Source organism: Camelina sativa, chromosome 12, assembly GCF_000633955.1.
Source record: "Camelina sativa cultivar DH55 chromosome 12, Cs, whole genome shotgun sequence".
NCBI lineage: Eukaryota > Viridiplantae > Streptophyta > Magnoliopsida > Brassicales > Brassicaceae > Camelina > Camelina sativa.
This window is the reverse complement of record NC_025696.1, coordinates 3,945,149-3,961,235: the sequence shown is the minus strand read 5'-3', so window position 1 is coordinate 3,961,235 and position 16,087 is coordinate 3,945,149. Positions and strand designations below refer to the sequence as shown.

Sequence of the window (16,087 nt, the reverse complement as noted above, 5' to 3'; positions counted from 1 at the left end):
GAGAAAGCGATAATACATTCTCACGGTCAGAAGCTTACACTGCTCTATACGACAAAAACACCTTACACTTAACACTACCCAATACCTCTCTCACCTGCTTCCTCTATGACTGACCCTTACTGTATGTAACTGTAATAAAAAGCTTCACTCTTCCAATAATTTTGCGTCCTTCCACGAAACGCGGTCGTTTTAATGTTGCTCTCTCCTTCTTCCTCCCCGGCTCCGGCTAATTCCCCGCCTGCCACGTCTTCAGCTCCGTCAGATTCCTTACCTGACACGTCATCACCTCCAGCTCCTCCTTTGTCTCCTATTTCCCCGCCATTGAGCTCTCCTCCTCCGTTGCCTCCCCCACCGCCCCTCTTAGCTCCCACCGCTTCGCCACCGCCTCTTCCGATTGAATCTCCTCCGTTAGCATCTCCACCGTCTCCTCCATTAGTATCCCCACCGACTCTTCCATTAGTATCTCCACCGTCGCCTCCGTTAGAATCTCCATCTCCACCGTCTCCTCAGGCCTCAGCTCCTTCCGGTTCACCGCCATTGCCTTTCCTTCCCGCCAAACCGTCTCCGCCGCCTTCTCCGCTTCCCTTTGAGACATCACCGCCGGGAAACCCCATTTTCCCGCCGCCTCCTTCACTTCCCTCCGATTCAATCCCGCCGGCGAGTACGGCTTCTCCTCCACCGCCGTCTACTCCTCGCCGCCGTGCCCCTAAGCCTTCGCTTCCTCCTCCCACCAATTCTTCCCCACCAAAACCTTCTCCGAGCACTCCGACTCTCCCGGAAACTTCTGCTCCACCTAAACCACCGCTCTCGACGACGCCATTCCCCTCTTCATCCACTCCGCCGCCGAAGAAGTCACCGGCAACAGCAACTCTTCCTTTCTTTGGGCCTACTGGCCCACTAACGGGAACAGTAGTACCTCCAATTGGGCCGGTTACAGAGCCCAAGACGAGTCCCCGCGAATCACTATCTCCGGGACCGGGAACGCCACAGCCACTTGTACCGAAGAGTCTGCCTGAGACGACGTCGTATCACCGCTCATCCGCCGGATTCTTATTTGGCGGTGTGATCGTTGGAGCTCTCCTACTTGTTCTGTTAGGTCTCCTCTTTGTCTTTTACAGAGCTACCAGAAATAGAAACAACGACAGCTCTGCTCCTCATCAATCCAAAACTCCATCAAAAGGTATGATGAATTCAAATTTGCCATAAAAGTTTCTAATTTCTTGTTCCTGAATCTTCTTGCCCTACACGTTTCCATAACCTAGCTAAAGACTTGAAACTTTGAGATCAATTTCAACGTTACTGTTTCAGATTGTCATAATTGTAATGTAATGTTAGACTCTTTTGTGTTTTTACTGGATCAGTTCAACATAATCGAGGCGGTAATGTCGGTTCAAACCAGACGCATGTTATCACAATGCCACCTCCAATCAATGCTGCACCACCTAAATATTCATCTAGTGGAGGTCATGGTACTAAGGAGAACAATGCTGTTTCTACAATGCCATCTGGAATGTTCACCTACGAAGAACTTTCAGAAGCAACGGGTGGATTTTCAGAGGCGAATCTTTTGGGAGAAGGCGGTTTTGGTTATGTTCACAAAGGAATATTGAAAAACGGGATAGAAGTTGCGGTGAAGCAGCTGAAGATTGGAAGCTATCAAGGGGAAAGAGAGTTCCAAGCTGAGGTTGACACAATCAGTAGGGTTCATCATAAGCACCTTGTTTCGTTGGTTGGTTATTGCGTTAACGGAGATAAAAGACTCTTGGTTTACGAGTTTGTTCCTAAAGATACGTTGGAGTTCCACTTACATGGTAATAAATATATATGATATGATATGATATGATATGATATGATCCCTTTTTTTAAGGATTTGATTTTTGTCTTTAGATTCATTATGTTGAGTATTGTGAGAATATATGTGTTGTAGGAAACAGAGGAAGTGTGTTGGAGTGGGAACTGAGGCTCAGGATTGCTGTAGGAGCAGCAAAAGGATTAGCGTATCTTCATGAGGACTGTGAGTTTTTTTCTCCTCATTGATGAGAATGAAAATGGCTGTTTAGGGTTTTTCAACACTCATATTGATTTCTCGTGCTTGAAATGCAGGCAGTCCAACTATAATTCACCGTGATATCAAAGCAGCTAATATCCTTCTAGATTCCAAATATGAGGCAAAGGTGATCTGCTCTTTAATCTTATCATTAAGTTTTGTTTTTCAGGATGAATTCCACCAGAAATTTGGGTCTCAATGAAGTTTTTTTGAATCATAGTTTTCATTTATTCGGTTTGTATTCATACCATTTTCTTCTAATTAACAAGTAGCTTAAGAGTTGTTGTTCTGTTTTGCTTCTTTCAGGTCTCTGACTTTGGACTAGCCAAGTTCTTTTCAGACACCAATTCATCATTCACTCATATCTCTACTCGAGTGGTAGGAACTTTCGGGTAAAAATACCATCCAATGCTTGATATGTTATGTCATCTTAACTGCTGTATCGTAAGATGAAAAGATTTATTAATCAATGATCACTAAACGTCTTGTGCACCACTGAAACAGATACATGGCTCCAGAATACGCGTCTAGTGGGAAAGTAACTGATAAGTCAGATGTATATTCATTTGGGGTCGTGCTTCTAGAACTCATCACTGGACGTCCATCAATTTTTGCCAAAGATCCTACCACAAACCAGAGTTTAGTTGATTGGGTAAGTCAAAATACATATGATGATGATGATGGATACCCATCAGATTTTCTTTCTGTTTTTCTATTTCCAATAGATAGTGGAGGAATAGTAAACTCCAAAATAACAAATTGTGAATTTTTTATATATATTCCTCAGGCCAGGCCATTGCTTGCGAAAGCCATTTCTGGAGAAAATTTTGACCTTGTTGTAGACCAGAGGTTGGAGAAGAATTATGACACAACTCAGATGGCAAACATGGCTGCTTGTGCTGCTGCTTGCATACGCCAATCAGCTTGGCTTCGGCCCCGAATGAGCCAGGTTTGAGAGTAGTTTAAATACATGTATTTTTCCATGTATCCGAAATGACTACAAAAGCCTAATTCATGGATATCTTGAAAAAACTTGAATAGATAGTACGTGCTCTTGAAGGCGAGGTGGCCCTAAGAAAGGTCGACGAGACTGGGACTAGCAGGACATATAGCTCTTCTGAAAACCCGAATGACATCACACCACGGTACGGTACAAGTAAGAGGAGATTCGACACAGGTTCAAGCGATGGTTACACTTCAGAATATGGAATCAACCCATCTCAGTCGAGCAGTGAACAACAACATATGAGTATTTAGTTTTAAGGTTCCATAGGGTAAGTTTCACCACAATAATATTATTGGCTTTTAGAATACGGTCATCTGGGGTTTAACAAAAAAAATGTGGTAAGAAATTAGCCTACTTCATTCATTTGTAGCTAAGGGTTCTGAAGAACACTGCTTGTGTTCATTTGGGGATCGTTTTATGTACAAATTTGTTGTAATATTGGGGCACAACCGCACAAGTTTAATTATTTTGAAATTATCTTGTTTGTTTCTGATCTAAATCCTAAACTTTGGCTCGGTAGTCGGTACCACAAACCTTGTCTAGCACTCCAGCTTTCTTAGTTACTTTTACGTTCTAATCCTTTAAGGTGGTTAAAAGCATTCTACATTTTTGTATATTCTATAGTAATAGCAGTTTTTCACATTAAATTTAGGGAAACGTGATAAAAAGCTAAAGCTTGCACATTCACTGAGCATGATAAAAGTACAAATTTCATTTGAGCAAAAGTTGGCATGTTGTCGAAACCCTAGGAATATTTCTCAACTTCTCGATTGTCAACTCTTTCTTTTTATGAACGCCGGGTCTCACAGAGATTGTCGCGGTCTTTAAACACATAGAGTTAGCTAGCATATACGTCAAGAATTCTTCCTCTTCCACTCTGTCTCCATATTTTCTATACTCAAATATCTCGAGATGTGACGACATGCATCGAGGAATAGAACGCGGTTGGTTCCATGAAAGTGGGATCCGTTCCAAGGGGTGAAAGAAATATTCCTGAGAAGCAATGATGGCTATATATTGAAACAATTTTTGCCTAGTCTTTTAGGCCATTAAAGCAAGAAGAAGAGGAGATGATACGTACATAATTTACCAAAAGATATTTAAGTTTTGGAGCATTTTCAAGTAAACGTAGGAGTGGTCCCAACTAGTCTGATTTCCGTGGACAGATACTTAACTTTATAAGTCGAGAGAAGTTGATGGCGCTGCAACGCACAAGCTGCAATGAAGCAAACAAAAACGTAATTATATGCCGCAAGAAGTTAGAGAGCTACCACTTCTTCGGTCGTCATAAACAACTCAAGGGACAAGACCCTGGAAATAGATGTTTTGGACTTGTCAATATCAGGGAAAGACCTAACATCGATATATGCGTTATTAAGACAAGGCATATTCTCGATCGACCAGGAGTCTCTTGAACAATCAATGATTGTAAAGTCTATTACCTACCAGTATCGATTACATCATTGTCATCTGGAAGTGATGTATAATCCCAATTTTCATACCACAGGTACTGTAAAGAAGGTACTTTCACACTAAACTTTGTGACATTGTCATGATTCTTGTTCCGTTTCACGTCCAAAAGGTCAAGAACAGGGCAGCTCGATAAGAACCTAACAAGGGAAGCCTCGTCTTTATACACCACATAGAAAAGTTCAAGAGTTAAAAGGGACGGGAGGCAAGAAGAAGAAGGGAAATCCACAAGAATCTTGTGAGCACTACAAGAAAACAGGCGGTTAGCGACTACACTATTAGTCGGTTTGTAGTTGCATAAACTGTGTTTACGACCAAATAGCGATTAACTCAAGCAGTCGGAGATCGATAGTCGCTAATTTATTTAGTCGTATTTATAGTCGCCTTTTAGCGACTACGGTACGACCATATAATGTAGTCGTTATATGGTCATTAAGTAGTCGTAATATAGTCGTTAAAATACGACTAAGGGGTGACTATAGTGTGATTAATTAGGAACTGAGTGTTTATAGTCGCTATATAGTCACTTACCGTAGTGACTATTTAGAAACTACATTACGACTATTTGGCCACTGATTTTGATTTCAGAATCTGTATGTTACGACTATTTAGCCACTGCTGTTGATTTCATTATTTGAAAGTTTCATATACTAATTTCCTATTATCCTCTTCTTTTCATTCCCATTATCCTCTTCTTTTCATTCTTGTATACCAATTTTAATTGAGAGATTCGAATTAAGAAAGACATATCGAATTAAGAAAGACATAATATCGAAATATTGAAATACACTACATGTTCAAGTTACAGAAATCAAAAGAGGATGAGATAGAGTTCATACAAAAGTGGCAATGAGTTCATACAAAAGAGCGAGAGACAGAGTTCATCCGAGTAGAGTGAGATAGAGTTCATCCAAAAAGAGTTAAGACATAGAAGAAACCTATGAAGCAGCGGTTGATGGAGTTGGAGTTGGATCATCTTGGAGAAGAGGTTCTGTGGTTGTCTGTTTCCTTGCAACGAAATTCTCAAACCGCGGATCACATTCCCTCAGAAAATCCTCGACGACTGATAAATGGTCAATCTTGTCCTTCTGGGCAGCAATAACTTTGGATTGCTCAGCTTGGGCAGCAATAAGTTTGGATTGCTCAGCTTCACGCACAGCTGTTTCTGCATCATGCCTCCGCAGTTGAGCAGCCTGTTCTTCTATCATGCGTTGAGCTTCCTTCAACTGTTCTTCGAGAGCCACAAAGGTAGAAGAGCCACATGCTTGCTTATGCTTTCCATTGACAAGGCAGTCCTTGAGGCTTCCAACTCCATAAGGTGTTCCTCTTGTATCTTTCTCAGTGGACTTGAAAATAAGAGAAGAGTTAAGATTAGTGGATGACAAATGAAACTACAAGACTATAAATGTGTATTGGTTTTTTAAAAAAGTTACCTCAAGGAAAATTTCTGTATATTCTTCTGTTGTGAGGTCCCGTGGCCGTGATTCTCCATCCGACACAGCAAAAGACTCTGCCTCGAGCTGAGACAACCTCTCTTGAACAGTCTTCTCATAAGTTCCAGCAATCTTCTCTGCCTTCCGATCAACATATGTACCATCAGGCTTTGTATGTGCCTTGATAAAAACCTCACCAAGTCGGACTTCTCTTCCCAATTCCTCAACCTGCAATGTTAGCAAAGAAACAGAGATTAACTAAAAAAAAAAAAAGCTATGTAAGAATTGAAAGTGGCAAAAATAACAGCTACTTAACCATTTCGTCTTGAAGCTGTCGATATGACTTTGGCCCTGAGAGGTGTACATGAGGACCTAGGCCGTTACGGTCAAACATACGGGCATCAGAGTAGGTTTTACTCCTTTGTTGTGCTTCTTCAGTGTCCCAGTAATCCTCCATCGTAATCCAGAGAGTGTCGCCAATCCAGTTTGGTTGAACTCGACTAGTCCTCACACTGCTAACCATGCCTTTGATCCGGTTTTGACAGATTCCCTCAAAGTAAGCTTGAACAGTCCCGGTTATCAAAGGATCCCAAGTGTGGGTTTTCTAGAAAAAAATGAGCTATTGTGAGTGAAAAGAAGACATGTAAAGCTATCTATGAAAGCTATGTAAAAAGGAGCTATCCTTACCGCGAACTCAAGGAAGTATCTCTCTTGTTTGTCCCGCGGCACACATGTCCAGCTGTAGAAGGGACCTTCGAATTTGTTTTGAAGAATTTTAGTAATCTTCCGAACAAGTTTCGATCCTTTGTCACGAGTAAACCTCCATACACATGAACCAATAAAATAAGTAAGATCAACACTAATTGTTATTCGCACAAGACAAGACCAACTTAGAAGCTATTCGCACAAGAAAAACCACAACCATTTCTATTCGCACAAGACAAGACCACAGTAATTGAAGAGGAAAATCATTGTTATTCGCACAAGACAAGACCACAAGACCACAATCATTGTTATTCGCACAAGACAAGACCAACTTAGAAGCTATTCGCACAAGACAAACCACAACCATTTCTATTCGCACAGGAGAAGACCACAGTAATTGAAGAGGAAAATCATTGCTATTCGCACAAGACAAGACCACAAGACCACAATCATTGTTATTCGCACAAGACAAGACCAACTTAGAAGCTATTCGCACAAGACAAGACCACAAGACCACAATCATTGTTATTCGCACAAGACAAGACCAACTTAGAAGCTATTCGCACAAGACAAACCACAATCATTTATATTCGCACAAGACAAGACCACAATAATTGAAGAGGAAAATCATACCATTGGGTGTTCGGTGCGGGTGTGGGAGAGAGGACAGTGGTGAACTGATCCCTGTCTGGAACCACAAGCAATGCATTTAGAGCACGCAACACATCGGACTGTAGTTCGGGCAACACCGGAGAAGATTCTTCTTCAAAGTTGTTCCCTTGAGACGATGGATGCGATGGATGCGACTGACTTCTCGCCTGAGTTTGAGAGGGTTGAACTGGAGAAGGCGGAGAGACTTCCCGACTTCTGGCCTGACTTCTCACCTGACTTCTCGCCTGACTTCTCGCCTGAGTTTGAGAGGGTTGAACTGGCGAAGGCGGAGAGACATCCCGACTTCTCCCCTGAGTCCGTGGATTGAAGTGGACTTCTTCTAAAGGAGTCCGGTATAGCTCGGGTGGAGGTGGATGTGTAGATGAGTTCTGAAGAAGTTGTTGCGGCGGAGGATAGTTCCGGATCTGGGCTGGAGACTGTCGTTGCAAACCGCCGGCTTGTGCTTCAGGCGTCTGCAGAGGAGGAGGATCTTGTCCCGCCGGCGTGAAGTTGTACCGACTGGGCAGAGTATTAGGCCGTCGATTTGGTGTTGCCCCCGTCGCTCTCTGAGTAACGTTAGGACCAACCTTCCTTCTCTTCCCTCGATTTGGTATCTTCTTGGTGATGGAGACTGATAGATTCGAAGAGAGTGAGAGTTGTGTTGTGAGATTAGGGTTTGAGAGAGAGAGGCGATAGAGTTTCGAGTGAGAGTTGTGTTGTGAGATTAGGGTTTGAGAGTTGTGTTGTGAGTTGTGTCGTGAGATTAGGTTTTTTAGGTTAGTTAGTGGGTTAATGGGTTTAGGTTAGTTAGTGGGTTAATGGGTTTTTAGGAATTACAAGGCCTAATTAGATAATTAGGTAGTGGGTTTGGGCCTTAAACATTTAAATGATTAGGATAGAAATTGTAATTAAGATAGAAATTATAATAATAAAATTAATTTATTATTTTTCTAAAAATTATAATTACAAATTTAAATTATTTTAGTACTTATTAATCCTTAATGAATATTGAAACAAAAAAGAAATAAGGAAAAGATTCTATATATAATTTCTATCTCTATTATAATAATAATTAAAAGAATTTGTAATTTTAATTTTATAAAAATAATAAATTAATTTTAATATTATAATTTCTATCTTAATTATAATAATAAATCTTCACACAAATTATTTTAGTACTTATTAATCCTTAATGAATATTGAAACAAAAAAAGAAATAAGGAAAAAATTCTATATATAACCTATATAGATACTTTAAATAGAGCATATTCATAAGTCCAAATCCTATGCAAATATTGTTTGTGAATAAAAGTAAGAAATTGATAGGCTTCTTAAAACATATGTTTGTTTTCTTCTTCTACTACATGAACAGAAAAACTTACCGCCATTATTCTGAACTGTATCTTGGCTACTTCCAAACGAGAATTGGTCCAACCCTACTAATTCGAATTCTAATGAAAAATTTCCCGCCATTATATATATATATATATATATATATATATATAAAAATTGTGTTTTTTTAAGAACTATATATATTTTTTTTTTGGAGAAAATAAAAGTTTTTATAAAGCCAATTTTTTTTTTTTAACTACATTTTTTTTTGGGGAAGGAAAGACAATTGTGTTGGAATGAAGATGACAAATGGGTGAAATTTGTTTTTATAGTCTACATCTATGCCACTAATAGGCGACTACTCAATATCAGTTGGCCCCCACAGAAAAACACGTTTTTTAACTGTCTTTTACGACTATTTGGCGACTAAGGGGTGACTATTTAATGACTCGCCGAATGAGTCGCAGAATAGTCGCTAAATTGACGACTATAGTACGACTATCTACTGTGGTCGGTAAAGTAGTGACTGATTGGCGACTAAATCACTGTAGTCACAGCGTAGTCGCAAAATAGTCACTATATGGTCGTTATTTTTGGCGACTACAAATGTAGTCGCTACTTGTAGTCGCTAATCGACTGTTTTCTTGTAGTGGAGAGAGAGTAAGTTCCTCGAGTGTTTCGCAGGTGTAAAGGCTTTTGGGCAATCTGGTTGGACCTGTGTGGACCAGCAAAGCTTGTATTTTAGCATAACCAACCTTTGTAAGCCACTTTCCGACATCAGCATCACTAGGACACCCTGGACCAAGTTTGATAAGCAAGATTTCTAAGACAGGTGTTTTGTGGAGTTCCAGTGAATTGTCAAGAACCCACCAAATGCTCTTCTTGCTCTTGTCATTATCATCAAAAGACCAATCATGATCAGGACCATCTCTGTTTTCTTGGTCATCAAGTCTAGGCAACATCATTTAGATAAAGCGCCATCGTTTAGACAAAATCATGGTGCCTACTGCATCTTTAATCGAGACAAGCAACAGTATCGTCACAAGCAAATCTTCACGTAAAGCGCTGATCCTGTCTTCACAAACTGTCTCTTCAATTTTGGCTTCTGCTATCTTCAGGAGGCAAAAAATTATGTAAAAATTCAAAGCCTATCATAAAAAAGATCTATGTAAAAGTAAACATACAAAAGGAAAAATGAAAACCTAATTTTATTGAGAATTTTTTTTTTTTAACCAATCCTATTAGGAATTGTTTTTGTTAATATATATTAATTCAAAAAAAGGAGTGAAAGTTCATTTTCTTCCATCAAAAAATGAACCATAAATTTATTAATCTTAATTTAAAGTTTAAACCTTCTAACAAAATCTTGAGATGTGTCACAAAAATATTCACCAAATTATATATATATACAACAGCGAGAGGGATTTGCCGCCAGAAAGAAGAAAAAAATAATCCCGAAAATACAACAAAGTCTAATCAGGTGCCCACATTCACACAAATAACAAAAAAAATAGGTTTGACTTATTTTCTAATAATTTGTATATAAGGGGTTTGTGTTCGGCTATAAACATTGTTTCACATTTAAGGATTTTTTTATTTTTAAAAACGTATCATTAATTAGAAGTTGAAACTGAATCGAACCTTTGCTACTTGCTAGCTATTAACACTTTGTATGTAATGAAATAGATCAATGAGCCCAAAAGTATTTAACAAAAATTTTAAAAGATCAACGAGCCCAAAAGTATTTAACAAAAAATTTAAAAGATAAATGAGCCCAAAAGTATTTAGCAGATTATTTAAAAGAATAGCGTATTACTGAAAATTAAAATTGAGAAATTCACAAAAAAAAAAAAAAAAAAAAAACCCACAACCATCAGGAACAAGTGTTATAGTAGGCATCTTATAGAAATGATATATAAGTATAAGAAAAACAGTGATTCAAAAAGATGGATAGTGAAAGAGGTCAAAATCAGATGAAATTACCTTATAGTCTAGATCTTCGCTGAGAGTCCACTTTGCCTCTTCCAATTTCATAAGAAACTTTTCTAGGAAACTACATAATCAAAACCAATCAGTAACCACACATCAGACGACCAAAGAATTAATTTCAAGAAACTACTCATAGAATAGAATGATGGCTTAAAAAACCAATCAGAAAACACAGTCAAACGACGGAGTAAAGGTAAATCAATGTAATAAATTTCATGTAAAAATGATCCATAATCGGTGTTAAACTGTCAAATTTGTTACATTGATTTGAAGGCTTAAAAAACCAATCGGTAAAAATGACACCAATCGGTAAACCGAATGATTGTAAAAGTAATTCATACATTGATTTGGTTTCCTTACTTGTTGAATTTATAAAGCACTAGGTTGACACCCGTGCTACACCGCGGAATTGGTTTTTTAATTTTATTTTTTATATTTGTTTTTTTTTTTTTATTTCATAATTTAATATGTTATTTGGAATCAATTCATAAGTTTTTGATAATTTCAATAGTATTTTTTTTGTTATTATTATTTACATCATCATATGATATTTGAGTTTTTTATAACATAAATTTAATTTTTGAATATATTTTTAATTTATTACCAAATAAGTTTACGGATTACAAACCATTAATTCTTGATTTGTTTCTCACTCACCCACAAACCCTCTAGAACAGTAAGAGAGATTACTCTTTGATGTCTACATTGTAAATTTTCTTGATGTATCTTTTAGAATACTTTAGGTTTAGGCATTTCAACCTTTGTCTCCTAAATCTCACATAATTTATCTCTTACAACATTACAACATATTTATACTTGTTCTTATCTTAACCTAACACCTAAACTAAACAAACTTATTTAATCACTTGAAAAGCTTAGGATCAAGTTGGAAGCTATCAGTCACTTGACAAGCTTATGATTAAGTTCTTCAAGCTATATATATGTTAATCTAGCAACATCTTAAAAAAATTAATACTTTTGCTATTTATTTGCTCAATTATAAATAAATTAGTGTTTGATGTAACATCAGCTTTTGTATAAAATAATTTATTTGCTCAGTTATAAATTAATACTTTTGCTATTTATTCTTGAAAATATGTTTGAATTAACATTTCTAAAATATCACAGAAAATTAAATTCTATATGAAATAAACTACAAATGAGATGATACAGTGCTTACTAAGTTTCTCATTTCATTAATATGTTCTTAATTCAAATGTAATCTTTACAGTTTAGAATGATGATATTTTTTATAAAGTTAAAATATAATCACAAGGATTAAAATAAAACTGGATGAACCTAATTTATTTGAGAGATAATAAAAAGAATATGTAAAATGTACCGATCATAATGAAGAATTAAAACATGTGGGAAAGAGAAAGACACTTGAAAAATGACCTGACAAGTGGCAAACAAAATAAAACGAAACAGTGGAAAAAAAAATCAAATAATCGGATGCACAGAAGGGATTTGAACTTGGCACCTGACAATTAGCATGGGGCACACTGTAACCAACCGAGCTAAGGGATAATAATATTAGCTGATTACATAAATAAAATTTTATCTCGTTTAGGGCACGTGCCCCACCCATGATGCCCTAGATCCGCCCTTCCGCCGTCAGAATGAAACAAGTCTCCGATCTAAAATTTTATATTTGTCTAATTTAGTGAATGATTCCTATACTCTCCTTTTGAGCTAAGTGAACGATTTTCCGAGCTTTGTTCCCGTCTTTGAATTCTCAATGATGACCGCAGAGACGTAAGTCTATGATTGCCTTATCTAGATCTCGTGCTTATGCAAACCTCTCTTTTCTTATTCCAACAACGATGATTTATAAGGTGAGAAATAGAGAAAGAGTGAATTTACAAAACTACATAGGAAGAGATCTAATATAATCAGATAAAAAAAAAAATACTTTCCTCAAGAATCAATACAGAACAATATTCTTGGAAAAAAAAAACCAATTCGATACGAAGCACACAAACAAATTTTTGAAAAAATGTTTAAAAAGTTCGGTTAATATGCCTTTCTATAGGAGGGTTTTAATTTCTTTTTGGAATCTTAAATATTGACAGGTAAACAGAATATAAGCGACATGTATTAATTGTTTTAATTTTATAGGCTAACCATTTTAATTGATGTGTCATTCTCTCCTTCAATACAAAATCTGATGTGTCAAGCAAGGAAAGCAACACATTCAAGTTTTATTCAAGTTTTATTGTATTGATTAATTATTTTGAATTGCAAAAATAGTATTCTAATGATCTCTCGGCCTATCAAACAGTAATTGTGCTATCTAAAGATCTTAATTATTATATGCATGTTAAAACTCGTTAGTTATGTTGTATGTCCACTAGATATGTGCAATATTAGTACGTACACCATGTATATATGTGTACAATACTGATCAATATTTGGTATGAGACATTTAAATAATATAGTTAATATTTTTTTTTTGTTTATCTTAAAGGATATATTTTGCATTAATTTTGAATATATTCTAAGGTATGAACTATGAAGTCCAAAAAATGAGCCAAACTTTTTGAAAATATTGTTTATATTGGTTTATGGTTCTGCTCAATTACATACATACTTAATTTATTAATTAGGAAATACACAATTACAAACTTATAATTCATTATAGAATATAAATATTTGTAATATATTTAAAATCACTTATCTTATCATTTCACACAAATTTAAAGCCTAAAAATAATAAATTAACTACCAAAGAGATAATATTTGTTTACTATTACTAATTTAATATTTTATTGGTTATACTTTTTAAAATTAAGATATATATGTCTACTTTGTAATAAAAGAAATGTGAATAAAGTGAAAAGGGAAATAATTGCATATAGTTTTATTTAAGAAACAATGGAATAAGAAAATGCCATAGGTAATAGCAGGAGGTAAGTCCATTTGTAGAAGGCACCATCACACCCGGGATCGAGTCCCGGCTCCTAATGGACCGGCCAGTTGTGGCCCAATGGTTGACAAAAAAAAAAAAATGCCACAGGTAAACATAAGCCTCCAACAAATATAAAACTGAACAAAAGAAAAACAAAAAATTAAATATAACAAGTGCTACTTGAGAATCAAACTCAGGACCTAATGATTATTACTGTGAACAGTTACCAACTAAGCTAAAGATTTTAATGTGACAATGTTAATAGCAGAAATTTAAAAAGGAGTATAGGGCACGTGCCCCACCTCGCCCCTGCACCGGTCGTCTTCGATTTAATGTGATGGAAGGTTTTTCATGGCCGTTGAGCCTGAGTAATTATACAATTTGCATATCCATGGTTTTTTCTGTGCTTGTTTAAAATATAAAGCATATCTAGAATTGTTTTTATGTTTATTTAAAATATAAAGCACACATCTTTTTTTTTTCAGCACACATCTAATTTTTTTTTTTATGCAATATTTAGTTCCCACATTTAAAAAAGTAAACTAGACATCGAAGGAATTGATAAAAAGGAGAACTTTTCTAAAAATAAAAAGTGATCCCGTCGAACTCGTTTACTTGCTCGTTGAATTTTACAAAGCATATTTTTCTAAAAATATAGTACTTACCTATTTTTACTGTGCTTAATTATATTTATTACGAGAATACCTGTGACGAGAGTAAGATATTAACAATAAATTCCTGGAAGTAATTGAGATTTATTATCAACTCTTTAATCATGAAATTTGTTACCTGGTTTATAGTTTCTTATGTTCTTATTTTTCTGGTTCTGAGCGCTTGTAAAGGTAATATATACTTTGATTTTGTTTCTTTACTTGTTGAATTTATAAATATTTTTTTTTGAATCGCAAAAAGATTGTTGGGAAAACAAAAGTGTTCAAAAAATATTGCACTATCAAACGGTAATTGTGTTAACTAGATCTTAAACCAAAAAAAACTAACAATACTATTCTTTTGTGGTTGATATAAAATAAAAGAAGTGGGAGCTGAAGGACTGTGTAATAGAATAGAAGACATTGATGGAAATTGCGATTCTAACGGAGAGAAGGAGTGCTTGAAATTCATGACGAATAAATATAAGAAAGAAAGACATGTTAACTGCACATGCACTAACCTTTACATGTTACACAAGACCAAACGCTTTTGCGAATGCAAACATCACTGCTCAAGATGAAACTACAACTCCATAACCAACAGTAATTGTTTTTACTATTTACTAATATGTTATGGCTTTCCAACTAGTATGAGTTTTTTTCAATCAATTTATTTCCCATGTCCAGCTGTTCCACATTGTAATGATCCAAATATTAGTTTTTGTTAAATCATTTTTACATAATGATTATTAATCTGGAATTTTTATTTTAAGTTATAGGAATGTTAGTACGTATAATATGATTTGCTACTTATACACGATTTGTAATTGGCCATGGTACTAGTATGTGCGGACTTCAATCTTTTATTTGACAAAAACAAATATTAGCATTTGTAAGATTGATGTAATTTAATACGAATTGTTTTATTAGTGTGAAAGGCTAGCTAATTATGTGGACACATAAAATGACTTGTGTTTCGAGACCAAAAATGTTCACTTCCTAAGCTTTATCTTAAGGATAACATCCTCGCCGATCTCGATGACTCGATGCTAACACTACACGAAAACACGGCGTTTGGGACTACTTTTTGTGACTGAATTTATAGTCGCAAACTTTTGTGACTATTTTGTGACACTTTTGCCACGGACTAACGATGACGAATACAATGAACGTAAAACAGTCGCAAATTTACGACGACTAACTGTAGTCGCTAACTCGTTGCTATTATGCGACTACTATGGGATATTTTATCGAGAAAAAATAGAGCGTCGCAAAATAATCGCAATTTATGACAAACTATAAACTGAAGATTAAGTCAGTAAAGTTAGTCGCAAAGCTGTCTTTAAATCACGACGTATTTGCCACTTTTGTTTTGCTTTTAATTTTATTGTCACAAATCAGTCGGTGACTATGTCGGTAAAAAACGTGGTAAATGTGGTAGTGTGGATTTGTACTGAACTTTTGTGACCCTTTTTTGAGTCTCTATTACGTGGTAAAACAGTGACAAATGCGTCGTTATTTGCGACACATCCGTTCGTTGTTGCAAAAGAGTCGCAAAGCAGTCACTTATTGATGTCGGCAAAAAACGTGATAAATGTTTCAGTTTGCGTTTGTATTGAGCTGTTTCGAGCTTTAATTTGTCTCAATTATGTAGTTTTTAGTGACAAAGGAGTCTTTATTTGCGACTGTTTTTACTGGAGTCGCAAAGTAGTCGCAAAATTTATACTATATATAACGGATCACTCTCACCATTCCATTCATATCACTCTCATTCATTTCTAAGTAGAGAGACGGAATAAAAAAAAGTAGTGAAAAAAAGATTTTTTTTTTTTTAGAAGAGAAGAACAAAAAAAGAGAGAAAGAAGATTTGTTTTTTTAGAAGAAAAGAAAAAA

General features: G+C 36.0%; 4 protein-coding genes and 1 pseudogene across 4 annotated transcripts in view; 3 read left to right on the top strand and 2 right to left on the bottom strand.

Annotated features, from left to right (window-relative positions):
- LOC104733172 (proline-rich receptor-like protein kinase PERK14) overlaps window positions 1-159 on the top strand; it is a 6,111-nt gene extending 5,952 nt beyond the window's left edge. The window contains exon 2 of the mRNA XM_010452777.2: window positions 143-159. Within this exon, the coding sequence (XP_010451079.1) occupies window positions 143-159 (17 nt within the window). The remainder of the gene's footprint in view (window positions 1-142) is intronic.
- On the top strand, window positions 193-3,546 carry LOC104733171 (proline-rich receptor-like protein kinase PERK14). Its single transcript, XM_010452776.2, has 8 exons — window positions 193-1,180; window positions 1,362-1,811; window positions 1,928-2,014; window positions 2,104-2,174; window positions 2,354-2,439; window positions 2,552-2,699; window positions 2,835-2,996; window positions 3,089-3,546. The coding sequence occupies exons 1-8, from the start codon at window positions 193-195 to the stop codon at window positions 3,302-3,304; spliced, it is 2,208 nt and encodes a 735-aa protein (XP_010451078.1). The 3' UTR covers window positions 3,305-3,546.
- On the bottom strand, window positions 3,765-4,932 carry LOC109127897 (annotated as a pseudogene).
- On the bottom strand, window positions 5,322-6,555 carry LOC104733169. Its single transcript, XM_019233843.1, has 3 exons — window positions 6,273-6,555; window positions 5,957-6,184; window positions 5,322-5,869 (listed from the first exon to the last, which is right to left on the bottom strand). The coding sequence occupies exons 1-3, from the start codon at window positions 6,477-6,479 to the stop codon at window positions 5,462-5,464; spliced, it is 843 nt and encodes a 280-aa protein (XP_019089388.1). The 5' UTR covers window positions 6,480-6,555; the 3' UTR covers window positions 5,322-5,461.
- Window positions 14,289-14,865, top strand: LOC109128152 (putative defensin-like protein 231). Its single transcript, XM_019233964.1, has 2 exons — window positions 14,289-14,386; window positions 14,579-14,865. Exons 1-2 carry the CDS (start codon window positions 14,320-14,322, stop codon window positions 14,773-14,775), a joined length of 264 nt encoding a protein of 87 aa, XP_019089509.1. The 5' UTR covers window positions 14,289-14,319; the 3' UTR covers window positions 14,776-14,865.

What these genes read in the sequence shown, in the direction of transcription:
- LOC104733171 (XM_010452776.2), top strand. Translation starts at nt 193, where the DNA reads ATGTTGCTCTCTCCTTCTTCCTCCCCGGCTCCGGCTAATTCCCCGCCT. An exon ending in GTTGGAGTTCCACTTACATG is followed by an intron (nt 1,812 to 1,927) that starts GTAATAAATATA and finishes TATGTGTTGTAG; the next exon opens with GAAACAGAGGAAGTGTGTTG. An exon ending in CGAGTGGTAGGAACTTTCGG is followed by an intron (nt 2,440 to 2,551) that starts GTAAAAATACCA and finishes CCACTGAAACAG; the next exon opens with ATACATGGCTCCAGAATACG.
- LOC104733169 (XM_019233843.1), bottom strand. Translation starts at nt 6,479, where the DNA reads ATGGTTAGCAGTGTGAGGACTAGTCGAGTTCAACCAAACTGGATTGGC. An exon ending in GACAGCTTCAAGACGAAATG is followed by an intron (nt 6,185 to 6,272) that starts GTTAAGTAGCTG and finishes CTAACATTGCAG; the next exon opens with GTTGAGGAATTGGGAAGAGA. An exon ending in ATACAGAAATTTTCCTTGAG is followed by an intron (nt 5,870 to 5,956) that starts GTAACTTTTTTA and finishes CTTATTTTCAAG; the next exon opens with TCCACTGAGAAAGATACAAG.
- LOC109128152 (XM_019233964.1), top strand. Translation starts at nt 14,320, where the DNA reads ATGAAATTTGTTACCTGGTTTATAGTTTCTTATGTTCTTATTTTTCTG. An exon ending in GGTTCTGAGCGCTTGTAAAG is followed by an intron (nt 14,387 to 14,578) that starts GTAATATATACT and finishes ATAAAATAAAAG; the next exon opens with AAGTGGGAGCTGAAGGACTG.